Raw genomic sequence first — 14,137 nt, forward strand, 5'->3', positions numbered from 1 at the left:
TGTTAGATTTCTAACAAAAAAATTTCTAGGGAAGAAAGCATAGGACTATGAAGTTGAAAAGCATTTTGCAAACCTCTGAAAATACTAAATATTTTTGGGGCCATATTACTGCTACTTCCATCTTCAGTGTTTATTTTTGGATTATGGCAAGTTGCTAACTAGTTTAATGTATTATAACTCAAAATTTATCATATTTCTCATTAGATTGCTAAATATGTTTTTATCAAAGGAAGCTACCATGGGAGAAAAACAGCACCAGGGGAAAAATTACCTGAATAACAGCAAAAATGCCTGATTTACTATATCTGTCACACATAAGGAAAATTCATAACCAAATCTAACATCATTAAGTTTGGAGTATTAACAACTATCATCAAATAATGATTAACACACCATGTTGCTAAAATGCCAGTGTATGGGATATCTGAGCAATGTGGCATAATATGTTAATCCCCTTTTTCCATTTTGGGAAAATATAAATTCTTTCCTTTCAGATGCATTCATAGAAGCACTTGATTAATCAATGGGTTTTCTGGAGTTTTACTCTTTTTTTTTGTCTTAATGATCATCCCCCAAACTATTCTGGAATCACTAATCATCTTATAGAGTTGACTGAGAATTAAGACAATGGCAAATGATTTCTGTCTACTACAGACTGAAATCAAAGAAGTTCTATCTTTCATCATCTACTGCCTCAACAACTGCTCATCACAAGACCTCCTCCCCAAAGGATCAAAGAAAGATGAAAAGATATGTACAAAAACATTTAAATCAGGTCTTTTGTAGAATTAGAAAAGGAAGGGTTGATTGCTCCTGACAGAGCAGCGATGGACTCAATGCACAGGACAGAATACACATTTTTGGACATGGACAATGCAGGAGTTTATTGTTTTTTTTTTTAACTATGCATTTTTATTTCTTTTTTGTTTTGTTTTCCATAGGGGAGGAAAAGAAGGTGGGAGAGCAATAAAAAACATGTATGTATGTATATGTGTATATTAAAGGCTTAGAAGTCAACAAAAAGCCAAAATAACAACAAATTAGTGCCAAGGAAAAATTTCTCAAAAGTTATCTAAAAGTTGTTGGTATGGGGCAAAAGAAATAGAAGGGAACAAGATTTCATATATTACCAACTATAAGCCAGGTACTGTGCTAAGCACTTTACAGATATTATCTCATTTGATAACACCAGGGAAATTCCAGAAATATACCACAGTATTATTTGTATAAATGATCTGTTGACAAAAACACTATCAGGATTCAATAAGTCTAGCATGTATTTTGTAAGCTTATACTTATATATACATGTATGTATATTATGGCCCCAAAGTATTAGTGCAGTTTTAATATTTAATAACTTCAGAAGTATAAATGCCTCAAACTTAAAAGGTTAATTAACAATCTAAAAATTCAAAATGACCATGATCTTATCCTATCCATTTCTCTTTTAATTTTCCGACATTGTAAAAAATTTCACCAGGTGTTGCTCAGTAGCTGGAAAAATTGCATTTACAATCCTAGGGGTAAGATTAACCAAAGAATGAGATTTCCCATGACAGTTGTGACATAATCCCAACAAGAAAAATATCAGGTGACAAAGGTAGCCAAGCTAGAGGTCCTCCACTACCAATCTATTGGTCTATGAAAGTGTCAGAAACTCCTGCATGCAAACTTTGTATGTATGTATGTAATAACCAAGTTCTCTGTCTTGTGAGAATTTAAAATGTATCTCCTGGATAATATCTCTAAAAAGTAGCCATACAGCCTCAAATAGGGAAGACATGAGGAACCAAGTACCTCCTGAGGCAGTTCATTCTACTTTAGGGCAGACAGAATTATTTGTAAACTATTCTTTTTTATCAAGCTCAAATCCATCTTTTTACCCCATAGATTCTCAAATCATTTCATTTGCAACAAAAACCACCACACAGGTGATTAGTGAAAACACCAAATGCCTTCCCCATTTCTACGACCATCTTCTACAGTGATGATGGTAACAAAAGGGTTGGTGGCTCTCAAACCTACTGAACATGGTGGTTCAGTCCATGAGATAGAGTTTTCTCTCATATCAATTGAAGTTATCTGGAACAAATAACTAGAAAGAACAGGGTGGCAGATTTTAACTTATCCCAAGGGTGAATTTTCCAATAATTGGGATTGTTGAGCAATGGAACAGGCAGACTGCTTTGTGAAGAAGTAGATTCCCTAAACCATGGGATGCTATATTTTTATCATCCATCCATGGTTGTTGCTTTCTTTTGATTGCTTAGCTTACTCAAGACACATTATTTAAAGATAGGACTGCTTTAATAGCCTAAGTGATGTATACTAGATACATGGTATTACTGACTATAATTCTCAGAATGGATAAGGAGATAAAAGTAGAAATGCCCAATCCCAATATCCTTATGGATGGCATAAGCCAACAATCATTCTTCAAATTTCAAAATCACTCCCAAATTATAAAACAAGAGGATTTTAATGCTAAGAAAACATAATAAGATAATAGCAAATTTATCTTCCAAAGAGCCTAATTCCATTTTGAAAATATAGCTAAAACCATAGTTTTCCCATTGTTCACATTTGTGCTCCTGGAGAACAGGTAGACATAAGAACACAGTGCAATATCTTTCCCGGAAACCGCAAATCTTAGAACACATATTCAAAAACAAACAGAAGCTTAATTCCTCCTCAAATGTGTGATTTTACATTTTACATAAATATGTGCCATCCAAGAAGCCAAGCATTTAATCTTCTGCATTAATTACCTGAACCATCCAACAGGATTTTTGTGATATATAATTTTTCCACATCAAAAGCTTCATTATATTTTCATGTTATTTTTTAAAAGTGCCTTTTATTGTGTCTGTTTATCCCAATTTAATCAGTAATGGTATCAAAAGAAATTCTTCACATTTGGGGTGGAGTGGAGGTGGTCTTTAGCAAACAACTGTCCCCAAAAGGAAATGGCAAACTACTCTAGTATCTTTGCCAAGAAAATTCCAAACAAGGTCACAGAGAGCCATATACAACTAAAACAATTCAATAACAACAATGCTTAATTTTACCCTATTGGTGAAAAGTAAGGAAAAATGTCTGCTGTCATTAGAAAGAAGTTGATACAGGCTATTATGGAGTCATTTAGCAAAATCAACTTAATAACAAAAATATCAGCATCCAGGAGAAAAAAAAGATAATCACCCTTTTTCTCAAATGGACAATAAGCTACTTAGACATTAAATAAAATCTGGAGAGAAATGAAGCATCTTATCCCTTTGAACTTTCCAAAGAGATTCCTGAGTACAAGAATAGAGGATAGTAAGCAAAAGAAGGCAGGAGAGGATTCATTTTGGTCTGTACCAAATATGTCACTTACTTTTGCGAAGGATTCAAAAATATCAAAGGCAGGTGGCAGTTGGGAGGCATTTTGGATTTCTTCTTTCAAGTAAAGTTGTAATGTCATAGCAAGATGCCTAAGGCCCTCCTTCTTTTCTTCACTTAGATTCTTAATGTCTGGAGAAAAAACAAGAAATTGACCAATCGTGAACTGATGTTACAGTGGATAATTTCTAGAATCTAAATGGCAGCTGTGCAGGCAGACATTTTCTGCCCCAGATTTTATTCTGACAGAGGGCACATACATCTCACTTTATTTCTTGACAGTTATAAATCATCATAAATGGTTTATTCAGGTTGAGTCTGCCAAATCTCACCTATAAGATGGTGATCAAAAGCCCATGGGCATGCAAAAAAAGAAAAAAAAAAAGATCTACATATACAGATGTGAGAACATAAGAAATTAAATGTAAAATTAGTCAAGCAGTTTATTTTTGTAGAATCATAATAATTAAAGGTGCAGGACCTGAAAGAACCTCAGAAATCAACTAGTCTAATCTGCTCATATAATATATATAGATCATAATCGTAATTGCAGAGCTAAGAGATAGCATACAATCAAATCCAAACATCATTTTACAGATGAGAAAACTAAGATTGAGAAAGTGTATGTGATTTTCCCAAAAGCACATAGTCAGTAGCAAAACTGTAATCATCACAAAATTAAACTTGGACATTTCTCTGGATGTTATCCCTTATTTATAATCCCTATATGAGGTTGAGGGATGGTAAGAATTCCAACCCAAGTAAGTGACTGTTACAAGTCATCTATAAACACAGATAATGTGTTACAAGGCAAATATCTTTGTACAAGAGATTTCAAGACAGAAACATTATCATTAAATACTATATAAACATTAAAAGATATATCATTATCTTTTTTCTTGCTAGTTATTACATTATAAATTTTATGAGGATAACCTCCTTTTATACATAGATATAATACAACTGCATTTTCAAGGTCATATAAAGATATCACATACACACACACACACACACAATCTCTGATCATTTATCAGATACTCATTATACGCTATGTGCTATGCTAAGCACTGGAAATACAAAGAAAGGCAAAAACAAATATCCCCAAGAAGCTTCCATTCTAAGGAAAACAATAACATGTAAATAGCCACCTACAAAAAATAAGTCTAAAACTATACATGGACTAGACAAGCCTCCTTTTTATTCTCTCAAAAAACTAATATTCCCAACATTCTCAAAACAATCATCTAGAAGAAAGACAAGAGATAGCACCTTATTCCTCATCAATTAAAACATTAAAAAGTCCAGAATAAAAAAATCAAGATCCAGTGACTCAGAGGGGTGCCCTTGTTATGGGGCCCAATTAGCACAAAGATATAAATAATGAACAATTATGTTCACTTTCTGTCCAAAGATGTTTGACATTTAGTGTCATAGTGGGCCCAGAAAAATCATATCCTTCTGGAGAGAACTGGAAAAGTTGGAGAGACTAAACCATATCTTTTCTTAATCAGGATAAGCTATTTTGGGCAAGACCAATATAGTGCAAAATATAAAAGGACAGGTAAATATATGTAGTGATTTTACTTAGTAACAAAGGATTCATTGTAAATAAAATGGTTCTTTCCATTTTTAACAGCTCTAACTTTGAGAAATTATGTTCTTATCATGAATTAATAGCTACTTCCCCATAATTCCCATGCAGTGGTGCTAATTCAGCCTTGTTGAGCTACATGGAATGCATCATATCCCTCTTCTAGATGAGAATTCCACTCTATATTTAAAAAAAAAGCTACCATGTTCCTTCTTTGAAAACAAAATTCAATGTAAATTATCCCAGTGAAGCATTTACAAGAAGCATTTAAAAAGCCGTAATGGTGAAATCTTTGATGAGCTCAGATTTTAAAGGAACTTTCTAATTTACTTCAATCTCAGAATGAGATTGTTCCTCTCCTTGAAAAAACCAGCACCTCCAGTCTCTCTAAAGAATTTGTCCTTTTGATCCCCACAAGTCCCTTCTTCATTCTCAAATTCTCCTTATCTACTGGATCATTTCCTGTTGCCTATAAATATGCCTAGATCTTCCCCAACCTTTTTTTTTTTTTTTTTAATAGAAAACAAAACAAAAATGCTTTACCTTAAACTACAGTCTGGTCAAGTTATTATTATCCTTAGACTGGACTGCCTCAAAGAGTGGTGAGACGACCCTCTCCCCAAAGGACTTTAGCAGAGGTAAACAACCATCTGTTGGCTGTGTTATATTGGAGATCTCTTTGATATGCAAGTTGAGTAATATAGCCACTGATTTCACAAATTTCAGATTCTGTGATTTGTAAATCTCCCATCACCTTCATAACCAGACTTCTAGAAACAACAAAGCACATTTACTTCTCATCTCTCCTCCCCCTTGCAATTTGACTTCTAACCCCAAAACCCAAGTTCTCTAATGATTTATTGCTAAATCTGGTGGCTTTTCTCAGATCTCATTCTTCTTTCAAGTAGCTTGAATTCATTTCTGCAGTGTTTGACACCAATGATCAACTCTACCTTGAAGACTCATTCTTCTTTAGCTTTTTTTTTGATACACTGTCATAATTTTCCTCCAACTTGTCACACTGATCCTTTCCAATTCATTTTGTAGGATTCTGCCCTTTGGATGTGAGTATATCTAGGGCTCTATGCTAAATCATCTTTTCTTTTCTTTCTGTACTCATCAATTCATATGACGTTCAACTAACATCTTTACGGAGATGACTCCTAAATCTATATATGCAACTTTCATCTCTCTCCCCTCAGCTCCACTCCATTCTGGATACTATATATATATATATATATATATATATATATATATATATATATATATATATATATATATATATATATATAATATATATATATCTGTATATACATATAAATTATATATATACATAAAGATATATATATATATATATATATAAAATCCAAAGAACTATATATATACAATTAATCCAAAGAACTATATGTATATATACACACACACACACACACACACACACGCACACACAAATCCAGAGAACTACCAGACAACTCTATCTGAATGCCTCCTAGCATCAAATGCAACAAATCCAAAACAGAACATTTTATCTTGCTCCCTAAATACTACTTATTTCTACCAAGGATGTCACCATTGTTCCAGGCATGCAGGAGTCATTTTCAACTCTTCATTCTTACATTCCATATACAGATTTTCCATGTCCTAGTAATTCAACCTTCTTAACTACTCATATTCGTTCTCTTTTCTCCATTTACATGACCACCAGAGAGGCCAGAGATCTCTTGTCACTAGATCACATTACATCTTAGAGATTATCTTACTGCTTTAAAAACTTCAATCTTGAGCAGATTACATTTCAGGCTACTGAAAAACTCTGCTAATATAACAGCAATATCTGAGCAACTCTGGGAGATGGGAGAAGTGCTGGGAAATTAAAGATTCTTAAAACTGGATAGACCAAAAAAGTTCAACGTTTCTTTTTTGGTTTGTTTCGTTATTTGGGGTTTTTTATCCTTTTTAAATAGTATTTTATTTTTTCAAATGCATGTAAAATAGTTTTCAATATTCACCTTTGAAAAATCTTGTGTTCCAAATTTTTCTCCCTCTCTCCCTTACTTATCTCTCTCCCTAAGACAGCAAGCAATCCAAAAGAGGTTAAACATGTGCAATTCTTTTAAACTTATTTCCATATTTATCACGCTGTACAAAATAAGTCAGATCAAAAGGGTAAAAACACAAGAAAGAAAAAATAACAAACAACAAAAATAACAAAAAAAGTCAAAATACTATGCTTGGATCCATATTCAGTCTCCATTGTTTTCTCTCTGGATTCATCACAAGTTTATCAGAATTGCCTTGAATCATCTCATTATTGAAAAGAGTAAAGTCCATCATAGTTGATTACCACATGTTTTCTTGGTTTTGCTCAGTTCACTCAACATCACTACATATCTTTCCAGGCCTATCTGGAATCGCCTGTTCATCATTTCTTACAGAACAATAAAATTCCATAATATTGATATACCAAAACTTATTCAGCCATTCCCCAACTGAGGGGCATCCACCCGATTTCCAGTTCCTTGCCACTACAAAAAAGGGCTGCTACAAACATTTGTGCACACATGGTCAAAAACACTTTCAAGGAAAATCTACAATGGATTTTTTTTCGTTTTCATAACAAAAAAAAAATAAATTATTTGCAGTGCTAAAGTCACTTCAGCCAGCTAAGTAGCACAAGTGGATAGAACGCTGGGACTGGAATCAGGGTTATTCATCTTCATGAGTTCAAATCTGGCCTCAGACACATCTTGGTTGTGTGACTCTGGGCAAATCATTTAACCTTGTTAATCGCAGTTTCCTCCTATGTAAAAATGAGATGGAGAAGGAAATGGCAAACCCTTCCAGTACCTTTATCAAGAAAGCATCAAAATGGGGTCATGAAGAATAGGACGTGACTAAAACAAATGTATAAAAACAAAGGCAATTCACTTCTCTCAGTATGTTTCTTCAAATGTCAAATATCAAGGTTGGCCTAATGTTCTCCAAAGTCTTTTCCATCTAAAGATTCTGTGATTTTTTTATAGTGATTTTTCCCAAGATTCTCACCAATTCTCCTTCAACAACTACTCCTATGATGGCCAGAGTTGAACTCAAAGTGGCAGTTCAACATGTCTCTTTCATGATACCCAAGAGATAAATTATCAGCAAATGAAGTAAAAGAGTTCTCTGATATTCTGTTGTAGTTGACAGTGACTTCTAGCAACCTACCAAATTGCTTAAAGTCCCCCTCACCATTATACTTTAAATAGTGTTACAGTTTAGTGATGTATATTATTACTCTCCACTTGGCTGGGTGGTCTCACAATTATATACTATCCAGATCTTCCTCTTTTATCCTTATTCAAATATTCTCCATCATATCATCACCCTCAACTTCAATTCATTTCCGCAATAATCTTTGAACCTACAATACAATTCTATCATCCACTATATCATACTGTTTCTTTGAAAGAGAATATTATGTGGTTCTATTGTCATCTTCCAGCTTTGAGTCCATCCTACCAAGTCTGATGATATCTATGAGATTTAATTATATGTATTAAAATTTCAAGTTCACTTTTTTTATTATCCATACTCTATGCACTGATGTATAGACATCAAAGGACATTATCCTCCATGATCTTGCATGACATTTTCCTTTGTGAATTTCTAGGGCCCTTTTCCAACATTTTATCATACTCATTACTTACAGTATATGTTTGTTTTTATTTTTAAAGTATTACCTGCCATGGCAAAGTCATCAGAATGCCAACTTTGGAGCCAGCAAGTCCTGGCTTAATATTTACCTCTGATACTATCCCTAGACAATTCATTTAATCTCTCAATGCACTAAGCAATTTTGTAAGACAATAAGTTGTGGAGATGGTGCTGACTTGCAATAGTAGAGGCAGTTTCCACATCTGAGATATCTCACGTAGCCACGTGATCTTTGTCTATATTTATCCCTATTGTCTGACCATTTTTCTCCCTTCTCAAATTCCAGTTAAAGTTCAAGCAGAAACATGGTACAAATATAGAGCAGGTTAGAAACTGATGTTGAATAATTGACAGCATATCAAAGGCAAGAATGAAAAACAAAGATAAAGTGAGAAGTGATTCAAATACAATCTAAAGGTGAAACAAGTAGAGTAAGCAAGTGAGTAAGAAATGAAAAATATTTAAAAAAAATAAATGGGATTGAAGGGAAAGAGAGCATAGGAGAAAATAAAATCACAAGACCAAAGATTAACTCTTCAATCATAGTGATTCCCAGGTTAAAGGGACATGTTTCTTCTTCAGTTCAAGAGAAGATAGATTTTACAAAAGCAGGCAATCCTTTCTTGAAATCAGTTTTAAAATATACTGCAAACAGGTGTTAATGCTGAGAGCATGACATTTAATTAATAATTATTGAGAACATGGCACTTGGAATAGGTGATGTTTACTGCACATGCTCAGTTTCTCCCTGAGGAGAGCTCAAATTAATGCCAGGATTCTAGGGCTGAGCAGTGATTATAGTTGTGGCTTACAGCAGAATTTTAATGATTAAGTGCACATCAAAACATGAAAAAAAATTCACCAAGTTCAACTTTATTCCTTGCCTTCCATTCCTCTGAGTTCTTATATTGCTGCAACTTCTGATCTGTGATTTTCTCTCTAGTATAAGAGGGGATACTAGAGTGAAATAAAGGACCTCTTCAGTAATACTTTTGATATCATAGGCACAATCATAAATTTATACTGGGCTTTCTTCTTTATTTGCTTCCAGCCAGAGGAGTTAAGGGTGTACAGTTTTGACACATGACCTACACATAGCCCACTGCTATTTCTTCTTCCTATCCAGGGATTGTTTTCCATCCTCCACTTAACAGTTCTCTTCCCATACCCCTTACAAAACCATAAAGGAGAAGCACTCAAGCAGAGAGCAAGCCCTAGACAAGTGGTCCAGGCCTTCATTCCTAGTGATAAGGAGCCCTGTGGGGGAACACTGGAATCATTCTAAAAACTAGCCTTTGGCAGCTCTGGGGCTGCCCCTTTTCCTGGTAAGTCCCTGTGAGGAAACCAAACACCCAGAGACCTCAGTAGCAGAGGGCCATCATCCACCCAGAGGCAGGATGACACTGATAAAGCATCAGGGAACTCATATGCTAATAGGAGAAACAACACACAAACCACTGTGTATAAACAAGACATGTATAGGAAAAATAGGAGATAACCACAGAAGAAAGTCATTAGCATTAAGGGAGATCAAGAAAGGTTTCTTGTTGAAGGTGGAAATGTAGATGGATCTTGAAGGAAGCCAGGAGACAGAGATGAAAAGAATAATCCTCTTAGAGATGAGGAAATTGTGGTACAGGAAGATGTACAAGGACTGAGTAGTCAAGAGAATAAGGTTCTCATCCCATCTACTGTGGCCCTTCAACTATCTGGCCACCAGTTTCTTCATGAATGAAATACAAAGGTCTAATAGTCTAAGAATATATAGTCTAATAGTTTTGTACTATGAACATGTGTTATTTTCAGCAAAGAACCTAACTACATCACTGAACAGAGAAAAGAGACATTAAGGGGAAATGCAATGAGTATTAAATTTAGAGACAAGACAGGTTTTTAATTTTTATTCACTTTCTCTGGGGCTTTCCTGAACAATTTGAGTCTTGCATATCACAAAAAGTGATTCTTTCAGCTATAGAGAAAGAAAAATCTGTCTCATTAACCAAATTACCAGATTTGGGGTATTAAAAAAACAATCCAGCACCCCTTTTATAATTATTATCATTCCTTCAGAGATGAGAGGAAAAGGCTCTAGGAGTTCTGATCAAGGAGTGATCATCAAGTGTGTAATGACTTCTACCATAAATAAGATGGATTGAGAAATTGTAAGAAAACTACTGAATTTTTAGCTAAAAATTTTTAAAGGCTCCTTTTTAAAAAAAAATGTTTAATTTATGGAATAAAACAAGCATTTCCATAATATTGTATAAAGAAAAGATGATTGCACTTGAAAATGCAAATCTATTATGTACAATTTGCTACTCCTTTTAAATATGTAATAAAGTTATCATGTAAATTTTTTTATTTTTTTCCTTTTTTTTTCCTTCCCTCCCCTCTCCTCCTCCCCTAGAAATGGTTATCATTAGACAGAAGTCTGTGTATGTGTATATACCCACATGCATTTACCTATATTATGTATAGGGATATATATATATGTACATGAGTGTGTGTGTGTGTGTACAATCAAGCTTCTTAAACAAGGAGATTGTCCAAAAGTGGAACAGGTTGTCTCAGGAGGCAACTGGACTAGCTGATTCATATTCCTGAAACACACTCCCACTTCACCTCCATTTCTCAGTGTAAATCAGAATCTGGAAAGCAGACACAGCTTGTTTAGCTGCTATAATCCCAAGGTGGGAGAGAGCCTGCTTTTAGAAAGAGGTAATCCTCTGTAACAGAAGGGCTCTGCAACGTGATGAAGAGAGTGTCTGATATCCTGTAACCAGTTCCAGTCTACAAACTATCAAGTAAAAAAATGAATATTGGTTGACTCTGGAGCCAGACCTTGTGTCATTCAAAAAGGCAACAACCAGCAAAACTAGTTCTTTCCTACCTGACTTTGATAGTTCAGAGACAAAGATGCTATAAAACTCCAAATGGGAGAGGGGCCTCCGGCCTTGGTCCTTTCCCACAAAAGTCAGCCCAATGGTACAGGTAAGCACCTGGACCATTGCTGCTTCTTTCTCCATAATGTCAGTTCTTCCTGCCTTTAAATGAAGAAGTGGTGGAGCTGGTTACAAGGTGACTCTGCAAGGTCAGAATGATAAGCCACCACTAGAAGCCAGAGTCTATGACAGGTTTTGTGATCCAAAAGTTCAATTCTGAAGCCCCATGGGGGAACAACCATCAGACCCCAACCTGTGGATCCCAGCCTAATAGGGAGGCCCTCAGAATGACCAGAGGGACCCATCACAGCTGTCGCTGACAGGAAGAGTTAGTATCTATACTGCATTTTGAACATGAACATTAGCCCTAGTGTTATGCAAAAAATACTTCAAGTTTAAGCCTACTTCCCCCAAAGACCTGGGAGAGTCTGCTCCAGGAGTTTGTATTTATTTCTACTCTTGTTATATCTTCCCAGTAAATATAAAGCTAATTTGTGCCAATTGATTAAATGGGACTGGGCCTCTGATGGCTAACAGTAGGGAAAAATGCCCTGCAATAGGGGCTCAAGCCAACTGCATCTAAGAAAAATAACTCTGATCCCTCAGAGGTTGCCTGTACCCTGGGAGAATAAGTCCAGCCTTGCTCCATTAGAATCCCTTATTTCCTTTGGGACTCTGCTTATACATCACCTTCTACATAAAAACTAATCTTCACAGATGCTATCTTGTATGTATGAGATGTGGTGTGGTAGAATGGATGGATGGTCAACATAAGGTTGAGAAGATCTCATTGGTAAAGGGTTATTTCCTCATTAGGGCTTACCCATACCAATGAAACCATAGATCCAATTCCATTCTATTCCCACTTTGTGTCTACCTATCATGTTTATATACAAGTTAAACTATATGACCCCTAAGGTTCCTTCCATTCTAGAATGTTATAACTTATTATTATAATTTCTATTATAATAATCACATATTATAATTATAATAATTTATCATAAAATATATTTTATAATATTAATGTGTGTACTAAATTATAACTTCAATTTTATAATCTTATATCCTTATTCTAATATTTACTGTTTATATGAATTTGGTCAAGTCACATAACATCTCCTGAGTTTCTTCATCTGCAAAATGAACTTGACAATATTTCTACCATTGGCCTATAAGGGTTGTTATGAGGACAGTGATTATGAATTTTAAAGTACTAGTTCAATCAAATAATCAATATATATTTACAAGGCAATTATTATATGTAGGCCAGACATTGTTAAGTGCTAGGAATACAAATAAACGTAAAAGAAAAGCCAATGTTTTCAAGAAATTTACATTTTAATGGAGGAGAACATAGAAATGAATAAGTAGATATAAGATTTATAAAGGGAATATGTAAAATAATCTTAGATATAAAGGGCTTAGAAACTTTAGTTATAAGCTATTATTATTAAAGAAGATTGAATGTGGGGAAAAATCCAGAGGTCAAATTCAGGGCTCCAGCCCTGAACAAGTTATTCAATCTTTCTAGGCCCATGTCCTCATCTGTGAAGTGATAAAATTCAATAAGAAGTCTAGGATTCAATTAGATAATCTCTTAGGTTCCCTTCTAGCTCCTGATCCCATGATTTCTTGGGTCATTCCCTTACTGTGACTTCTTCCACTACTATATCCAGAACCAAAACTCCCTGGTCTACTTCCATTGCTTTGTATCATATATTTATACTAGTGAGATGAGGGTCCATGCTCATTTCTACCAAAAACCAATCCAATGCACAGGCTCATTGTTGCACATATGAATCCAAGAAACCCCATGAAATTTCACTTGCAGAAATGAAGACATAACCAAAAAACCTCCAAAAAACAGAATTTGACACAGCTGACATTTACTTGATGGTCACTTACTTGACTCCAGATCAAAAAAGGAGTAGAGCTTTTCAGAGGCACAAGATGATTCTCTCAGCTAGAGAGGACAAAAGAAAAACACCATAGTCAATTTAAGAACTCTGATTCTTAAGCATCATTTGGGGGGCAATCGTTTGCTAATTAAAGTCTGTTGCAGATGCTTCCCAGGATTCTCTTCCTTCCACTTCACTGCCTTTTCTAAATTATTGGGTTCAGCTATTTAATTACTAACAACTTAACAGTATAAATTATACCTCAGCCCCTACTGACTTTTTGTTAGAATCATCTATATCTAAGTATTACTTTCATTTTTTCAATGCATAAAGGTGTAGAAATGCTGCAGCTTTAAGCCCATGAAACTCTAACTTCAAAGATTAAAAACTGATCAAATAAATAACAAAGCAAAGGACATTTCTGAATTGTTAGGGATGTAAGGGAAGCTGGTTAGTCTTCTAAGTGTATTCAAGACATTTAAGTTTTCTCTAAATCAGGGCTTACTTTGGGCAGGATTTCAAGAAAGTGACTACATGAAAGGTACAAAGAGGCAAGTTAAAAATATATATATATACTTTCAAAGAGTAAAAAAATATAAATATGATATCATTCAACCAAAACTTGTTTT

General features: G+C 34.6%; 1 protein-coding gene across 1 annotated transcript in view; it reads right to left on the bottom strand.

The window, feature by feature from the left end:
- SMYD3 (SET and MYND domain containing 3) overlaps positions 1 to 14,137 on the bottom strand; it is a 961,044-nt gene that overhangs the window by 742,906 nt on the left and 204,001 nt on the right. The window contains exons 4-5 of the mRNA XM_023502028.2: positions 13,516 to 13,573; positions 3,377 to 3,513 (exon numbers count right to left, since the gene is read on the bottom strand). Coding sequence (XP_023357796.1) covers positions 3,377 to 3,513; positions 13,516 to 13,573 — 195 coding nt within the window. The remainder of the gene's footprint in view (positions 1 to 3,376; positions 3,514 to 13,515; positions 13,574 to 14,137) is intronic.

The sequence above is a fragment of the Sarcophilus harrisii genome, chromosome 4, assembly GCF_902635505.1.
Source record: "Sarcophilus harrisii chromosome 4, mSarHar1.11, whole genome shotgun sequence".
NCBI lineage: Eukaryota > Metazoa > Chordata > Mammalia > Dasyuromorphia > Dasyuridae > Sarcophilus > Sarcophilus harrisii.